We start from the raw sequence: 12568 nt of genomic DNA, 5'->3' as shown, positions 1-12568 counted from the left end.
TCCAGGCGAGTAGTTTAGGTTGACGTTGCAATTGCTAATTCCCAAAATGACTGTCCATCATTGTTTAGACAATTCTTTATAAGTTCATTGACTTTCGAGTAAGGCATCGAATATGTACGAATAGGTGTAACAATTTACATGAACTGATCCGAACTGATCCGGACTGATTCGGACTGAACCGGAGTCAAATCCGGTTATGATCCGGAACAGGAGTCATATTTTGCGCACCGGAGTCGGAGTTGATCCATGACTCCGCTCCGGATTACCCATCACTATTCTCAACAAAGCTCATGCCGAAATCTGCCAAAATAATCTGGCCACACTGACAGCATGACAGCTGACATAAACACGTGCAATTGTTTTCGTTAGTTTGCTGCGCGTGGTGGTCCGGCATTCGACTCTCGTTTCTACTGCTGCAAAAATGGGTAAAGCCAAGAAATTAAAAACACACCGTAATAAAACCAACCCTACCGGGTTGATGGACGTAAACGAACTGATAGAACAGGGTCTAGGCGGAAGCGAGAAATCCGGCACTCCGGTCGAAGCTATCGTGGAGCAGCTGGAGTCGGCCGTCACGGAGGAAAAAATCTGTGGCTTGCAGTCACTGGCCACTATCTGCCAGGGCGAGATCAACGTGGGTGAGCTGGTGGGTAATAATGTGATTCGGATAGCTTCTTCTTTGCTGGTGGATCCGGACAAGAGTGTACGGCATGCCACTGCCGGTGCGTTACGAAACGTTTCGGTGGTCAGTGTGGAGCTGTGCGAATTCATGGTCGATCAAGATGTGCTGACACCGCTGTTGGCTCTGCTGACCCGGTACCCTAGCAATGGGCAGTGGACGCCAACATTCGATAAGAATATGCAGAACCAGATGGATGAGCATTCGGATACGTTTTTGCAAGCCGTGAATCTGCTGTGGAACCTGTGTGAAAGCACATCGGACGCTTTGAATGCGTTCAATCAGTCCCAGTTGTTGGAGAATTTCGTAACCTTTCTTAATTATAACGTGTATGGGCTGGAAATAGGTAAGTGCGAAGGGGAGCACAAATTTGTAATAAAGATTATTTAACGCGCATCATTCACTTCTTTTATAGCTATTGCAGTAGCACAATGCTTGCTGGTGGTCTCCGAAGACAATGCGTCATCCTGGCGGGTGCTAGCAAACCATGGATCGGAGCTTACATCGCTGCTGGCAATCGATGTGGCGGACAACTCATCGTTAATGCTGCGTACCTTAGCCGCCGCTATTATTGGAAATGTTCCGGTGCTTTTGAACAGTCACACGAGTCAAGTTCTGATCTGTGTTTCGAAAACGCTGGAAACGAACCATCGGTCAGCTTTGGGCAATCTAACCAGTATGCTTCCCCTTGAACCGCAAAAGGATGTGGTCGATTTGGAAGTAACCGATGACGTGGTTTTCGACGAAGAAACGGAAGCACAATCGCACCAGCGTCGACGAAAGGCCGATTTACCCTCGGAGGGAGAGCTGGAAGTGCGCAACGTCGGAAGGCTGCTGCAAGCGCAACGAATAGCGGCCGAAATATTGACCAACATTTGCTCCTCGGAAGATGACTGGCAGAGTGAAGGCAACGAAAACGATGATAATGGTGGATCAGATGCAGAAAGCGTGTACGATTACGATACAAACACGTTGAATGAAAGCGTAGAAAACACGGACAAGGTGCCGGTAGAAGTCCTGGAAGCTATCAAATCGCTCGCACTGGTCGAGAAGTTATGGCAGAAGGCGCAACCGGTGGCTGAGAATGTGTACCAAATTCTGGTTGAGTCGGAGCAGGGCACGCTGAAAAAGCTGGACGGGATGCGGATCTCCGCCATGTTGTGTCTTCACAATTTGTGCAACAACATTTCAACGGAGGATCTGGGCGGGCCAGCGGCTGTCTACAATGTATGGATTGACTTGGGTCAGCAAGTATTCCAGGGTGAACGTAACGAGAAGCTGCTGGAAGCATCGACGTCACTGATGCGTGCTGCACTGGAACATTTGCGCAAGAGCCCCGAACTGTTCCAGCAAATGACGGAGAATGATTTGCAACTAATGTTGAACGGCGTGACGGGATGTGAGGATGTAGAAATTCGGGCAAACTGGTTGCGGATGCTGGGTATTTTGGGATGCTTGCTGCCCGAATCGCACGTGAAAGCTATCATCGATTTCGTGCTGAACACTTGCGCCAACGAAGAGGACGTTTGGGTGTTGGCGGAGGCGCTCGATTCAATGATGGACATTTTTGCCGACAATGATTGGCACTCCATCATGCATGAGCTAGGTATGATAGCGAAGTGCAAGCAGCTGGATCGCATCATGAGGGAAAAGTTGAAACGAGACAAACGACAGCTAGGGGACCGGTTCCCGGCAGTCAGTACGGTACGTACCAATTTGAGTCGGTTTTGTAAATATTTAGAAACGGAATTGAAAAACTTCAAACCAAACATGGAATCGTAACCGTGCTTGGAAGTGTTAGTGCAGATCAAGTTCAAGTCAAGTTCAAGTCAAGTTCATGTCAAGTCAGGTCAATACAATCTATTAAAGCCAATACAAACAAAGTTTGCAAGTACTGTTGAATTAACGTTCTAAATGCATTAAACTTTGTTTTCAATCATGTGCCGTTTGGTTCGCTTAAATCATTCATATTTGATTATAAATGCATCTACAATAAAAATTGTAATGCATCTACAATAAAAATTGTAGTGCAATCAGATTATTTTTCAAAATTTATTTTTATTGTTCGTGATTGAGCCGTCTCTATCAATGTTGTTTACGTCGTCATACCGTAAATAAATATCATACACGCAAAATCGTTTTAAAATTGTAAGTAAAAGAAAGAATTTTTCACTGATTGTGCAAATTCATATTAAAAATATTAATTTTTCAAATTTTAGAACCATCTACTGCAGAATGCTCCTGCAGGATATTCCACAAATATTTAATTTAATTTAAAATTGTTGCTATTAGTCCCAGTTTTTAGGTATAAATAATATTGCAAAATAAAGTTTATTCTATTTTGTGTCCCTAAAGTACAATCACGCATTATATTCTATCCAATAGTACAACATCGAACAAATAGTTAAACAACTAGTAGAAGGCACATCAGGATGGTGCATTAGATATCGTTGCTTCCTGCTGGGCATCTGCTCCATTTTCCGTCAAAATATGGCTACGTCTCGGTTTCGGTAGCGGGTTCCAATTGATACAATCTTGAAACTGTTGGTCGTCACCTTCCGCAATGAGCACCGTTTTGGTGGGACTTTTCTTAACGCGGAAGCCCGAAGCAGCGTTATTCTTTTCGTCCAAGTTATCATTAAGATTATCATCCGTTAAGTTATCATAGTACGATCCTCGACCGTCGGAAAGCATTGGATGTTCGCTGGCAGTAGCGACTTCGCTGAGCGTATTATCACCTTCAGCACTATGCACCCCATAGCGTGTGTCGATATCTTGCAGCAAGTTCTGAATTTCCCTTTCGCGTTCATTGAGCTCCCGTATGTTTCGTGCCATGCTGTCAGTTGACTGTGTTTCGTGCAAACCATTGGTCGACTGATCGTGGTTAACCTTGAGCATACTCTGACTCTTATTGATTGACTCGATAATATCTCTAACAGAGCGGCGCCTGTCGTTGTTGCCGCTTTCGTTCGCGATCGTTGGGAGGTTGCCGGTAGATTCACTTATTTTCATGCGTGCATTTTCGATCTTGGTGCTAATCTCGGTATGAATTGGAGCCACCTTATGCTTGTACCGCAAGTTATCCACTATGATCGTGGTTGTTGGACCTTCATCGTCATCTCCCTCCTCGGTGGTTGATGGGAGGGCTGCTTTCGGTGCCACGGTATGCTTTTCGTACGACGTTTTGTGGATCGTAGCTACATCTTGAGTAATGTATTTCTCGCGATTTTCACGGTTTGACCTTCTCGTTGGGACTGGGGTTTCAGGCAGCGCGAGATTTTCAAAATCAACGTCTGGCTGGGGAGTAGTGGTGACAGCATCAGCAGTAATTTCAGTTTGCGTTTTGTCCACCTTTTTTCTGGGTGAAGGCTTGGGGCTTGTTTCGATAGAACCCGTTACAGCTGTGTCAACAGAAATCGTTGTGCTAGTATGCACTTCTGTTGGTTTTGGTGATTCTATTAGTACTTCATCACTTTTCTCTTCCTTTGGTACTGTTTGTAGTTCCATGTTGGTTTCCTTCTGAATCTGTGATGATTCATGTTCCGTACCTTGTACTGTTCGTCTATTTTGCACAATTTCGCATTCTATCGTCGATACTGTAGTAGGAATCTCTGATTGTGCACTGTTATTATTAAGATCGTGGGGTTTAATCCCTCGCGTTTCCACGATCGCATCCGTTCGTACGGTCGATGTATCTTTGGTGGAAGTGTCCACGTTGCTGGATGAAATACGCACAAAGCTTTCGATTTCGGCGGTAAGATTGCGAAGGTCTTCATTTTGAGCCTCATCTACGACGGATGATTCATCTGGTGCTGGGGCAACGCGATTTGCAGGTGTCTGTGAATGAAGGATTCGATATTAAAATGATGACGAAAACTGTTCAGGAATACGCTGTAAAGCTTACAATGGCCACTGGAGGTGGTGGTGGTGCCCGCCGCTTCGTGCGTGTTCTTGTTCCGGAGGTGCGCGATCGTAGCGTACTGCTGTAACTGCTGTCCACACTAACCGTCGACAGGGTGTCCCCTTCTGGCTCCAGATCCGCGTCGAAAGGATTGATGTTGTTGTACTGTTGCTGCCCCGCTCGTGATGTTGTGCTGAAAAGATAAACATGTTTGATGATTTACTGCAATTCCTGTTTCCGCCAACTGATTCCGATGCTCCCGTTTCTCTTACCCGTACGGTGTGGGAGGCGCTTGCTTCTTTCGCGGTGTAGACGTAACCATTCCGGTGTTGTACGTAGCGAACCCATTCTGAATGGTGCTGCGGTAGCGATCATTCCTCATAAATCCAATTTCACCGCCGTTGTCCTGCAAAGTAGGTGGAGAGACAGATACAATTATATTTATCAGTATTGTTGTGCTTGAAACGTCAGAGCACGGTTGTGCACTCAGTGTATGTGACAATGCACCGATGCACTTGACATGATCGTGCCAGTAGTCTACACTGGGGTCGAACCTAACCTGACGGTCTTGCATGGAACTGCGGTATCGTGTTTGGCGTACGAACAGCGGCGTTGTGGTATACGACTGACTTTCGCGTGTCGTTCCATAGCCGGGAGCGTTCACCGTGTTGCGGTAACCACTGGTACTTGCGAAGGAGTCCACATCGTACGTATCCCTTCGCAGCGGTGGAGGGCTTTCGGACGTTTTGTTAATGCCCAGCGTTGATGAGCGCTTTTTGCCAAAGCGAATCGATGAAAATTGCCTGTGGACAGATTAATATCGGATGTGAAAATTAGATCGAGCAAGTCAGTCGTTGGGATACGTTGGAGCGTTGTGCTGCTGTCCTGATGTGTTGATCGATTTCGTTAAATTGTCGATCGTCTACGTTATTTATTGAACGTTCTTAAAGCACTATAGCCTCCGGGACCGAAACACCCTAACGATCTCAATTACTCCGGTAGTCCAGTATGCGGTTCAATTAAAATGTTGTCCCGCTCCTCGTGTGACTTACGTCTTGCTGCTGACAAAACCTTCAAGCCGGTTGTATGCCGCTGGGTCAGCTGAACTGAACTTGACGCGGCTGTGTCTCGCCGAACGTACGAATCAAACCGAATGGAGGTCGCATTTCAATTAGCGCAAAACGCATACACATACACATAGCACAAGCAGAACATTGTGGTGTAAGGGGCTAAATCCGACAGCTAGGGTCTAGGTGATCGAGAGCATAAATGAGCATTTTTAAATCCCACTACGGAAGAATAATATTGCAGAAACAATGTGTAGTCCAAAATGAATAATCGGTTTAAACGCAAACGTTAAAGCACTCTGTTATATTAAATCTTTAGAAGACATCCGTACAGTTGTATCTTACTCAAAAACGGGTCACAAAGATCATCTACAATATGGCTGGAGGCACTTTAATGCAAAGCAGCACTTCAATGGGTCTTAATTCCAAGCGAGGAAGCGCTCGGTCACTATACCAATACGTAAGTTGATTTATGTGTCCTCGTTGCATCGGAAGTCGCATGGTATAAAGTGAGCGGAGAACTGAAGCAAATTTTAAAATGCAGTTAAATTATTTCTTGGTATCAATTGTAGAGGTTTGCTATACATAGGTTTATATGTAGGTAGAAGAAAAAAACTAGTGAGCAATGAATGACAATAGCTACTTTTTTAGTAGATTTCTACATTTATTGTATTGTTATTATTGTGAAGTAACACATATATGAAGGTCAATATTGTGCTTAAAGCTTTGCGATGTGTGGTGTTTAGGCATGCTGTATCAGTTCTTTCTCGATATTTTAGTTCAGAGACAAGTGTTAGTTTGTGATCTTCGTATCCTTCCTAACGTGTTTTAGCCATCCTGAGTGTGGATTCCTTCTTATATTTGGAGTAACGTTCTACGCGATCATGCCGGCCTCCTATTACAGGCTTTCGAGATTTAATCCATTACCACGCAAAAGCCGGATAGTCAAATCCTTGCTACGGGGGAAACGTCCATTGTAGGCTTGAACCCATGACGGGCATGTGATTGAGTCGTTCGAGTTGACGACTGTACCACGGGACCGCCTCGCGTGTGGATTCCCACTGTCTGTATAGATTGACCGTTCACACCCAAAATCATTGATTGATCCATGTGTTCATGTGCAACACTCAGTAATTTCGATGAAGATAAACAATATTTGTAGCGTATTCTTTTCCCCTTTTTCTTCAAGCAACGCATTATTCAGTGGCATATGTGGGATTGCTAGGCATAATAATTTAAAAAAATCAAGATTCAAGATGAAGCCACTTGAGAAAGAGTGCAAAAATGAGCTGCGTTCAGAAGAAATGGCTAAATTTAGCAGCCGATCCCCATGATCTCAATTCTCCCATCAACCATTTACTGATGGTGGGTGGGTTTCAGCTGCTCCCATTACATAGACAACGACGACGACGAAGACAATGTTGGCGTTATTTGTATGTAAATTTCCACACTCCTACATACACGATGATCGTTTGTTGATCGTGTTGCAACAAGAACAATAACGAATAGCAACAGCACTGTGGGAGAGCAGCTCTATATGAGTAATTACACTTTCGAGTCGATAAGTTTCTTCTTCTGGGAGGCATTTCAATTGATGCTTCAAAGATTTAATTACGCTCTGGTTTGGTGGGAGCTGGGTTAGCACATGGTTTAGAATAAATTAATGCGCTTTTGGGGCTACAAGGACGGTGCCAGAAGCTCAGTAGCCAAGCGTATTGTTGTGCGCAATTTGCCTGACGGAAAATAATAAGGAAGTTCTTTTAAAAAAAGGCAAATCACACGGGCAAGGTGTAAATTGGTGGGCAGCGCATGGTACAGACGGCAACCCTATCCTATGGCAGCATCCTTTTAGGTGTCAAACGATGCCGATTGTTTTAGCGTCTCTGGCGGAAGTGCACGTAAGCATATCAACATCAATTATCATCCACAGAGCTTACGTGGAGATAGTATTGTGTTTTTGCTGGTTGTGGATATCAGAGTGTATCACTAGCGTCATATAATTGCACTTCCATAGATAAAAACCCACTGCTACTTGTGATTGCATTTTGCGATAAGTGAGGACCTTGTTTAATGCAAAGCGGCTAAAAGTCCGCATTGGCCACTTGTTCCATTCTATCATGCTGATTGTTGAGAGGGTGGAGAAAATGGCGTGTGTTGGTCATCGGTGTCTTTTCACCGCCCGTGATGATGTAATCCAGATAGCCGGCAAAGCCAACGAAACAACGCCGAACAAATAGCCCCCTTTAGTGGGTTAGTGGGTGTGAGATCACACTCTTCTTGTCGCAGTACGTTCAAAATTTTGCGTCTCCATAAGCATCCCGAATCAACGACCGAATTACCATGCTCAAGCGACAACTATAAATAAGCTAATTAGAGGACGGCACAGCAGCAATAGTCCCACTGGAACGGCTCTCGCCCATTACCCTGTCGCCCACCCACAAGTGAAGAAACCGTACCACTTACCATAGCTCCCGGAGTCCATCGCGCAAACTGGACAAGCTACCGCGGCGCTGGGATTTTGGTGCCGGCTTGTGCTCCAAAAAGCGAAGACGTTTGTGATTTTCATCCTCGTAGAAGGGATTCAGATGCTCGGGATAGTCGTGTATGCTGCTGCCGGACCCGAACCCATTGCCCTGATGATGGTGATGGTGGTGCCGGGAGAGATCGGTCATTCTGGAAGGTGCGCTCACGATGGAATTCACTGGCACGGTTGTTCGGATCTGGTTGGTGATGTCATGCACTTCACTTTTTTCGGACGATTCGCGGACGCTTCTTTCGTTTCCGCTGTGTTCACTGTTTGCGGGTCGTTTTTTGGCACTTAGGAACTACGACAACACACCACACACCGAATCGACTCGACGGTCACCTTTGTAGGACCGATTTGCACCTGATCCACCAGCGACTAGCCGCCGATGTCCAGCGTGTTCAGATGTACTGTAGGAACCTGGTATGGTAAATGAGAATAGGTAAGAATCGCGCTACGTTGTTAGAGCGCTGTGCCCGTACGGATCCCGTTTATCAGCGTCCGCCCGTTTATCTTATCACCGCGTCATTGAGGGCTGTGTTTGCCTGTTTGAGGTGCGCACGATGGATGCCACGGGGCTCGAGGTTCTGAATGGGCAACACGGTAGTTGCCCCACAGGACACATGGGAAAGGTAACGATTGGAACCGTTTGCAACGCTGCTTTCCAACTTGATCGCGCACGCGGTAACGGCGTAGCGGTGGTTACGAAAGCGCTGTTCACCGATTTAATCACTAACCGTTAGTTTGTTTGTATTTTCTTAGTCTTTTTGGTGTTGGTGATTGTTTGTGTTTTTTAGTTTTGTTTCGCCCAGGCGAGCGAGTCGGGCTGATACAGTGGAGTGGTCAACGACGGAACCATCCAACCATCCAGAGGGCTTGAAATTATTACCATTGCACCTTTCGAACGCCCGGTCAGCGCTAGTCACGTTCAGCAATCATTAGCAAATTACCAGGCGGGTGCAAAAAAAAACCACACTTTCAGGTCCAGTGGGTACCCTCTCCATGCTCCGTGCTGGAAGAGTTTATGTATGTTTGTGAGAGAGTGTTTTCTTCACAAAGCTGCTTTGAAGTTTGGAACGAATGTCGGTGTAACAGAGGGGAGCCGACCGTGTGTACGATCCCGAGGCTTTTCCATATCTAACGTACCCGTACAAAGAACCTCCGATTGATAAGACGGTTCGATACCGATATCGGACGGGTATGATAATAACGGTTGATGAAGTTTCTTTTTTTCCTACGGGGACGTGAGCTTTTCTCGGGGAAGCCAGCAACGGTGTGTGCTAATGATAGGTGATGTAACTGTAGGCTCATCAACAAACAAAAAGAAGCGATAGATAGCGTGTACCGTACGTAATTAGATAACAATTCAGCTCGAAACATCAGTTCGTGTCTATTTTATTGAGAATGTTTCTCAAATGAAGACGCTTTCGGGGATATCAGGCCATTGGTTGAACAATTATCACAAACACTTTCTAATGTAAACCCCATACAATGAGCCACTTTGTAACTGGTTTGCGTGCAAGAGCACATTAAATGCATAAAGACACTCAAAAATGAACCTCCGTCCTAGCCGTCGAGGTCATTAACAGTCCAATGATGCATCGAACAGCTGACAACGTTCGACGTCATCAAGCAGCCGTCAGTGTAGTAGGAGTGAGGTGTCGATGCGTGAATGGTCATTTTTAGGCCACCTCACAATAGCGTTGCCTCCGGGGCCAGCCTGCCGCATTAACGCGGTGCTACACAATAATGGGCAAAAGAAAGGCTGGGACACAAATACTGTACTGCCCTGCATCGTCGTCGTCGGGCATACCCCACCATCTGAACGCATACACCGAGAGAAGATCTAATAACAATCCGTGCTTTCTTATGGAACGATAACGGTTGTTTATGTTTTATTTTGCTTTGCCTCCACGGTACACACGGTTTCTGGAGCACTGGTTGTGTGTGGAGATGATGTTGCAACGGTGGGATTAAATTTGGATTCACAGACGTTGGAACGATTTTCCTCCGGTCTTTGTTGTTACGGGGACGGTTGGTTTGGGATTTCGATTCTAGCTAGCGTGTGGCAGTTTATATTTATTTTCTGATCATCAAAATCCCGTATCAAAGCCACTGAATTGCCAAATCCTAACCGTGAGCCTTTTTAAACTGTCAAATTAAAAGAATCCAGCTAGATCACTGACTCGTGGCATATGGCGCAAATCTATGCTTGATCGACGTTTTTAAAAAGTTAACCAATTTGTAAACATTTTTTTTCTGCGCCACGCCAGCAACACACACACACACACACACACACTGGCCGAGCTCGCATGGGGCGACCACACAGCACATCGAGATACGTATTACTTATGAGAAAACCCAAAGCACCAAGTATAGAGCGCCTATTTTTAGTCACAGACAAGTATGTGGTTTTGCGTTCTGCGTTCAAGATTATCCGCTTTTCCGAAACGTGGAAAATTTTCCAACTCGCTTTCCACAATGATTGGCGACGTTAAGGTTAAGGCTAAGCGAAATAAAAGAGTCTTTTCGTTTTACTTTAAGAGCTGACCACGACACTGCACTTCAATTGAAGATAGATGTTTTTAAAACCGTACGTAGATGTTATAATATATCACAGCTATTATGATCATGTAGCGATGAAAACAATATTCACATCAGAAATATCAAACACGTTAACATTAAGTATAAAGCACTCATTGAAATGGGATTTTTTGTGTATATTTTTAAAAGCAAAAAATTTACATTTGTTCGCGCTACCTCGAAGATATTTGATCGAGGAGGGGAAAAATGCACTCACTCTTCTTGTGTTGAGTCACTTACTAAATCTACGAACGCGATCGCCAGCGCAATCGTGTTGAAGCGAAAGCGGCGACGTTCGAAAGGCCGCACTAATACACAGCATGTTTTACAGTGTGGGCAACGCATTTTGTAGTAGCAGCATTGCTGGTTTGAATGGGATGGTTTGAATAGAATGGGTTTGAGGGTTTTAAGAGAAAGGAAGGTTGCAGTGGCTTTATTCCATAATACAGTCTCTACGGCTACGGCTGTAAGCATAATAAGGGCAAATATTCCTGAGGTACAAATTGCTTAAATATTAAGATTAAATTGAATATTATGTTCCTCCAGTATTTCTTCCTAGCAATCCGATCCGATTTCATCGTACTTATTGATATGAATCGAAAAACTTCACGCAGAAATTATATGGGATCGTACACAATTTCGTACGTTTCTTCTGTGTTCAATACTGCGCTCGTGCACTGTTCCATACATACGGTAGTAGCCCAGTTAGCAAAGCCGAAGGCCTTTGTATGGGAGCCATCGCGCTCATCAAGGCTCACTTAGTCGCGCGCATAAAGCAAAATGTGCGCGAAGGCGAAAAAACCCGAAAGCGCTTCGTGTGGCCCTCTCTCGTGTTTCTAGTTTTATTCTCTCTCCCATGTCATCACTCTCTCCCAGTTTTTCGGATTGAAATGAGAATTCACTCTCTTGATTTGGTTGCGGCAGTCTAGCTGCTTCACACTCTTTATTCTCTTCTTTTTGCAGTTCCCACAAGAGGATTCACACATGTGTTCTCACATACTTACATACACACACACGGTGGTTGGAAGCCTGGCGCGGCTGTTTCCAATTCTGTCTTTTCTTCTTTCCTCTTCACACCGCGCTGGAGCCCGTGGTGGTGCGCGTGTTCAGCCTGCTTGGTTCAGGAAAGATGTCATCAGATTTGACGCGCCTCAACCGCGGTGTTGTATGAAGGCTGTTGATGAAAGTACACAATTAATAGACACACTTTGTTAAAAAAATTACACTTGATTTAAAGATGTGACAAACTTACCTTTGTGCTCGAGGATCAATTGAACCTTGAACGCCTGTGCACACAGTGTTGCAATTTGAAGAGGTTTGGAGAACAGCTAGCGGTAGCAGCACACATCTGAAACATGTAAAGTGCAATGTTTTAATTAGAATAAATGTCACATAACACTAGACACTTAGAAAAGGACACTTACCGAAACAATTAGATGATAACAATTTGTCCTCCGATAAAGCAGAAAGAACACCGCGGATGGCGCAGTATGGAAAGTGTTTCACGCAGGAAAAATAGTTCACGCAGCACACAAACACACACTCTCACGTCCACGGTTCAGAGCACACTGAAGTCGCTCTTTGGCTTGGATGGAAAAGAGCAAACACCCTGATGAGTGCGATGGAAGAAAATGACGTGTGTTCAACAGGGATGGGTAGAATCAAACACACGAAGTGTGCAGGAGAATTCTCTTCGTGTGGCAAGAGAGAATTGACTAACACCCTGATGAGTGAGAACGCAACAAACGTTGTGGAATGTAGAAACGGGATAGGAATAGTAAGCGAAGGCAGTTTGTGGACATGAGGGGGTTGAA

General features: G+C 45.0%; 2 protein-coding genes across 5 annotated transcripts; one reads left to right on the top strand and one right to left on the bottom strand.

Annotated features, from left to right (window-relative positions):
• Positions 1–332: 332 nt before the first annotated feature.
• LOC121596072 (HEAT repeat-containing protein 3) lies at positions 333–2734 on the top strand. The gene is made up of 2 exons (XM_041920685.1): positions 333–1025; positions 1095–2734. The coding sequence occupies exons 1-2, from the start codon at positions 422–424 to the stop codon at positions 2459–2461; spliced, it is 1971 nt and encodes a 656-aa protein (XP_041776619.1). The 5' UTR covers positions 333–421; the 3' UTR covers positions 2462–2734.
• Positions 2735–2977: 243 nt separating this feature from the next.
• LOC121596070 (flocculation protein FLO11) lies at positions 2978–11058 on the bottom strand. 4 transcript variants are annotated; one of them, XM_041920684.1, is made up of 6 exons: positions 10972–11058; positions 8111–8591; positions 5140–5383; positions 4853–4986; positions 4584–4773; positions 2978–4516 (listed from the first exon to the last, which is right to left on the bottom strand). In XM_041920684.1, the coding sequence occupies exons 2-6, from the start codon at positions 8317–8319 to the stop codon at positions 3107–3109; spliced, it is 2187 nt and encodes a 728-aa protein (XP_041776618.1). In that variant the 5' UTR covers positions 8320–8591; positions 10972–11058; the 3' UTR covers positions 2978–3106. The 4 variants fall into 4 exon arrangements, with proteins under 4 accessions (XP_041776618.1, XP_041776617.1, XP_041776616.1 ...); XM_041920683.1 differs by having other exon boundaries at positions 10932–11010; XM_041920682.1 differs by having other exon boundaries at positions 10917–10994.
• Between the last annotated feature and the right edge of the window lie 1510 nt (positions 11059–12568).

The sequence above is a fragment of the Anopheles merus genome, chromosome 3R (genome assembly GCF_017562075.2).
Source record: "Anopheles merus strain MAF chromosome 3R, AmerM5.1, whole genome shotgun sequence".
Lineage (NCBI taxonomy): Eukaryota > Metazoa > Arthropoda > Insecta > Diptera > Culicidae > Anopheles > Anopheles merus.
This window is presented reverse-complemented; position numbering and strand designations above follow the sequence as displayed.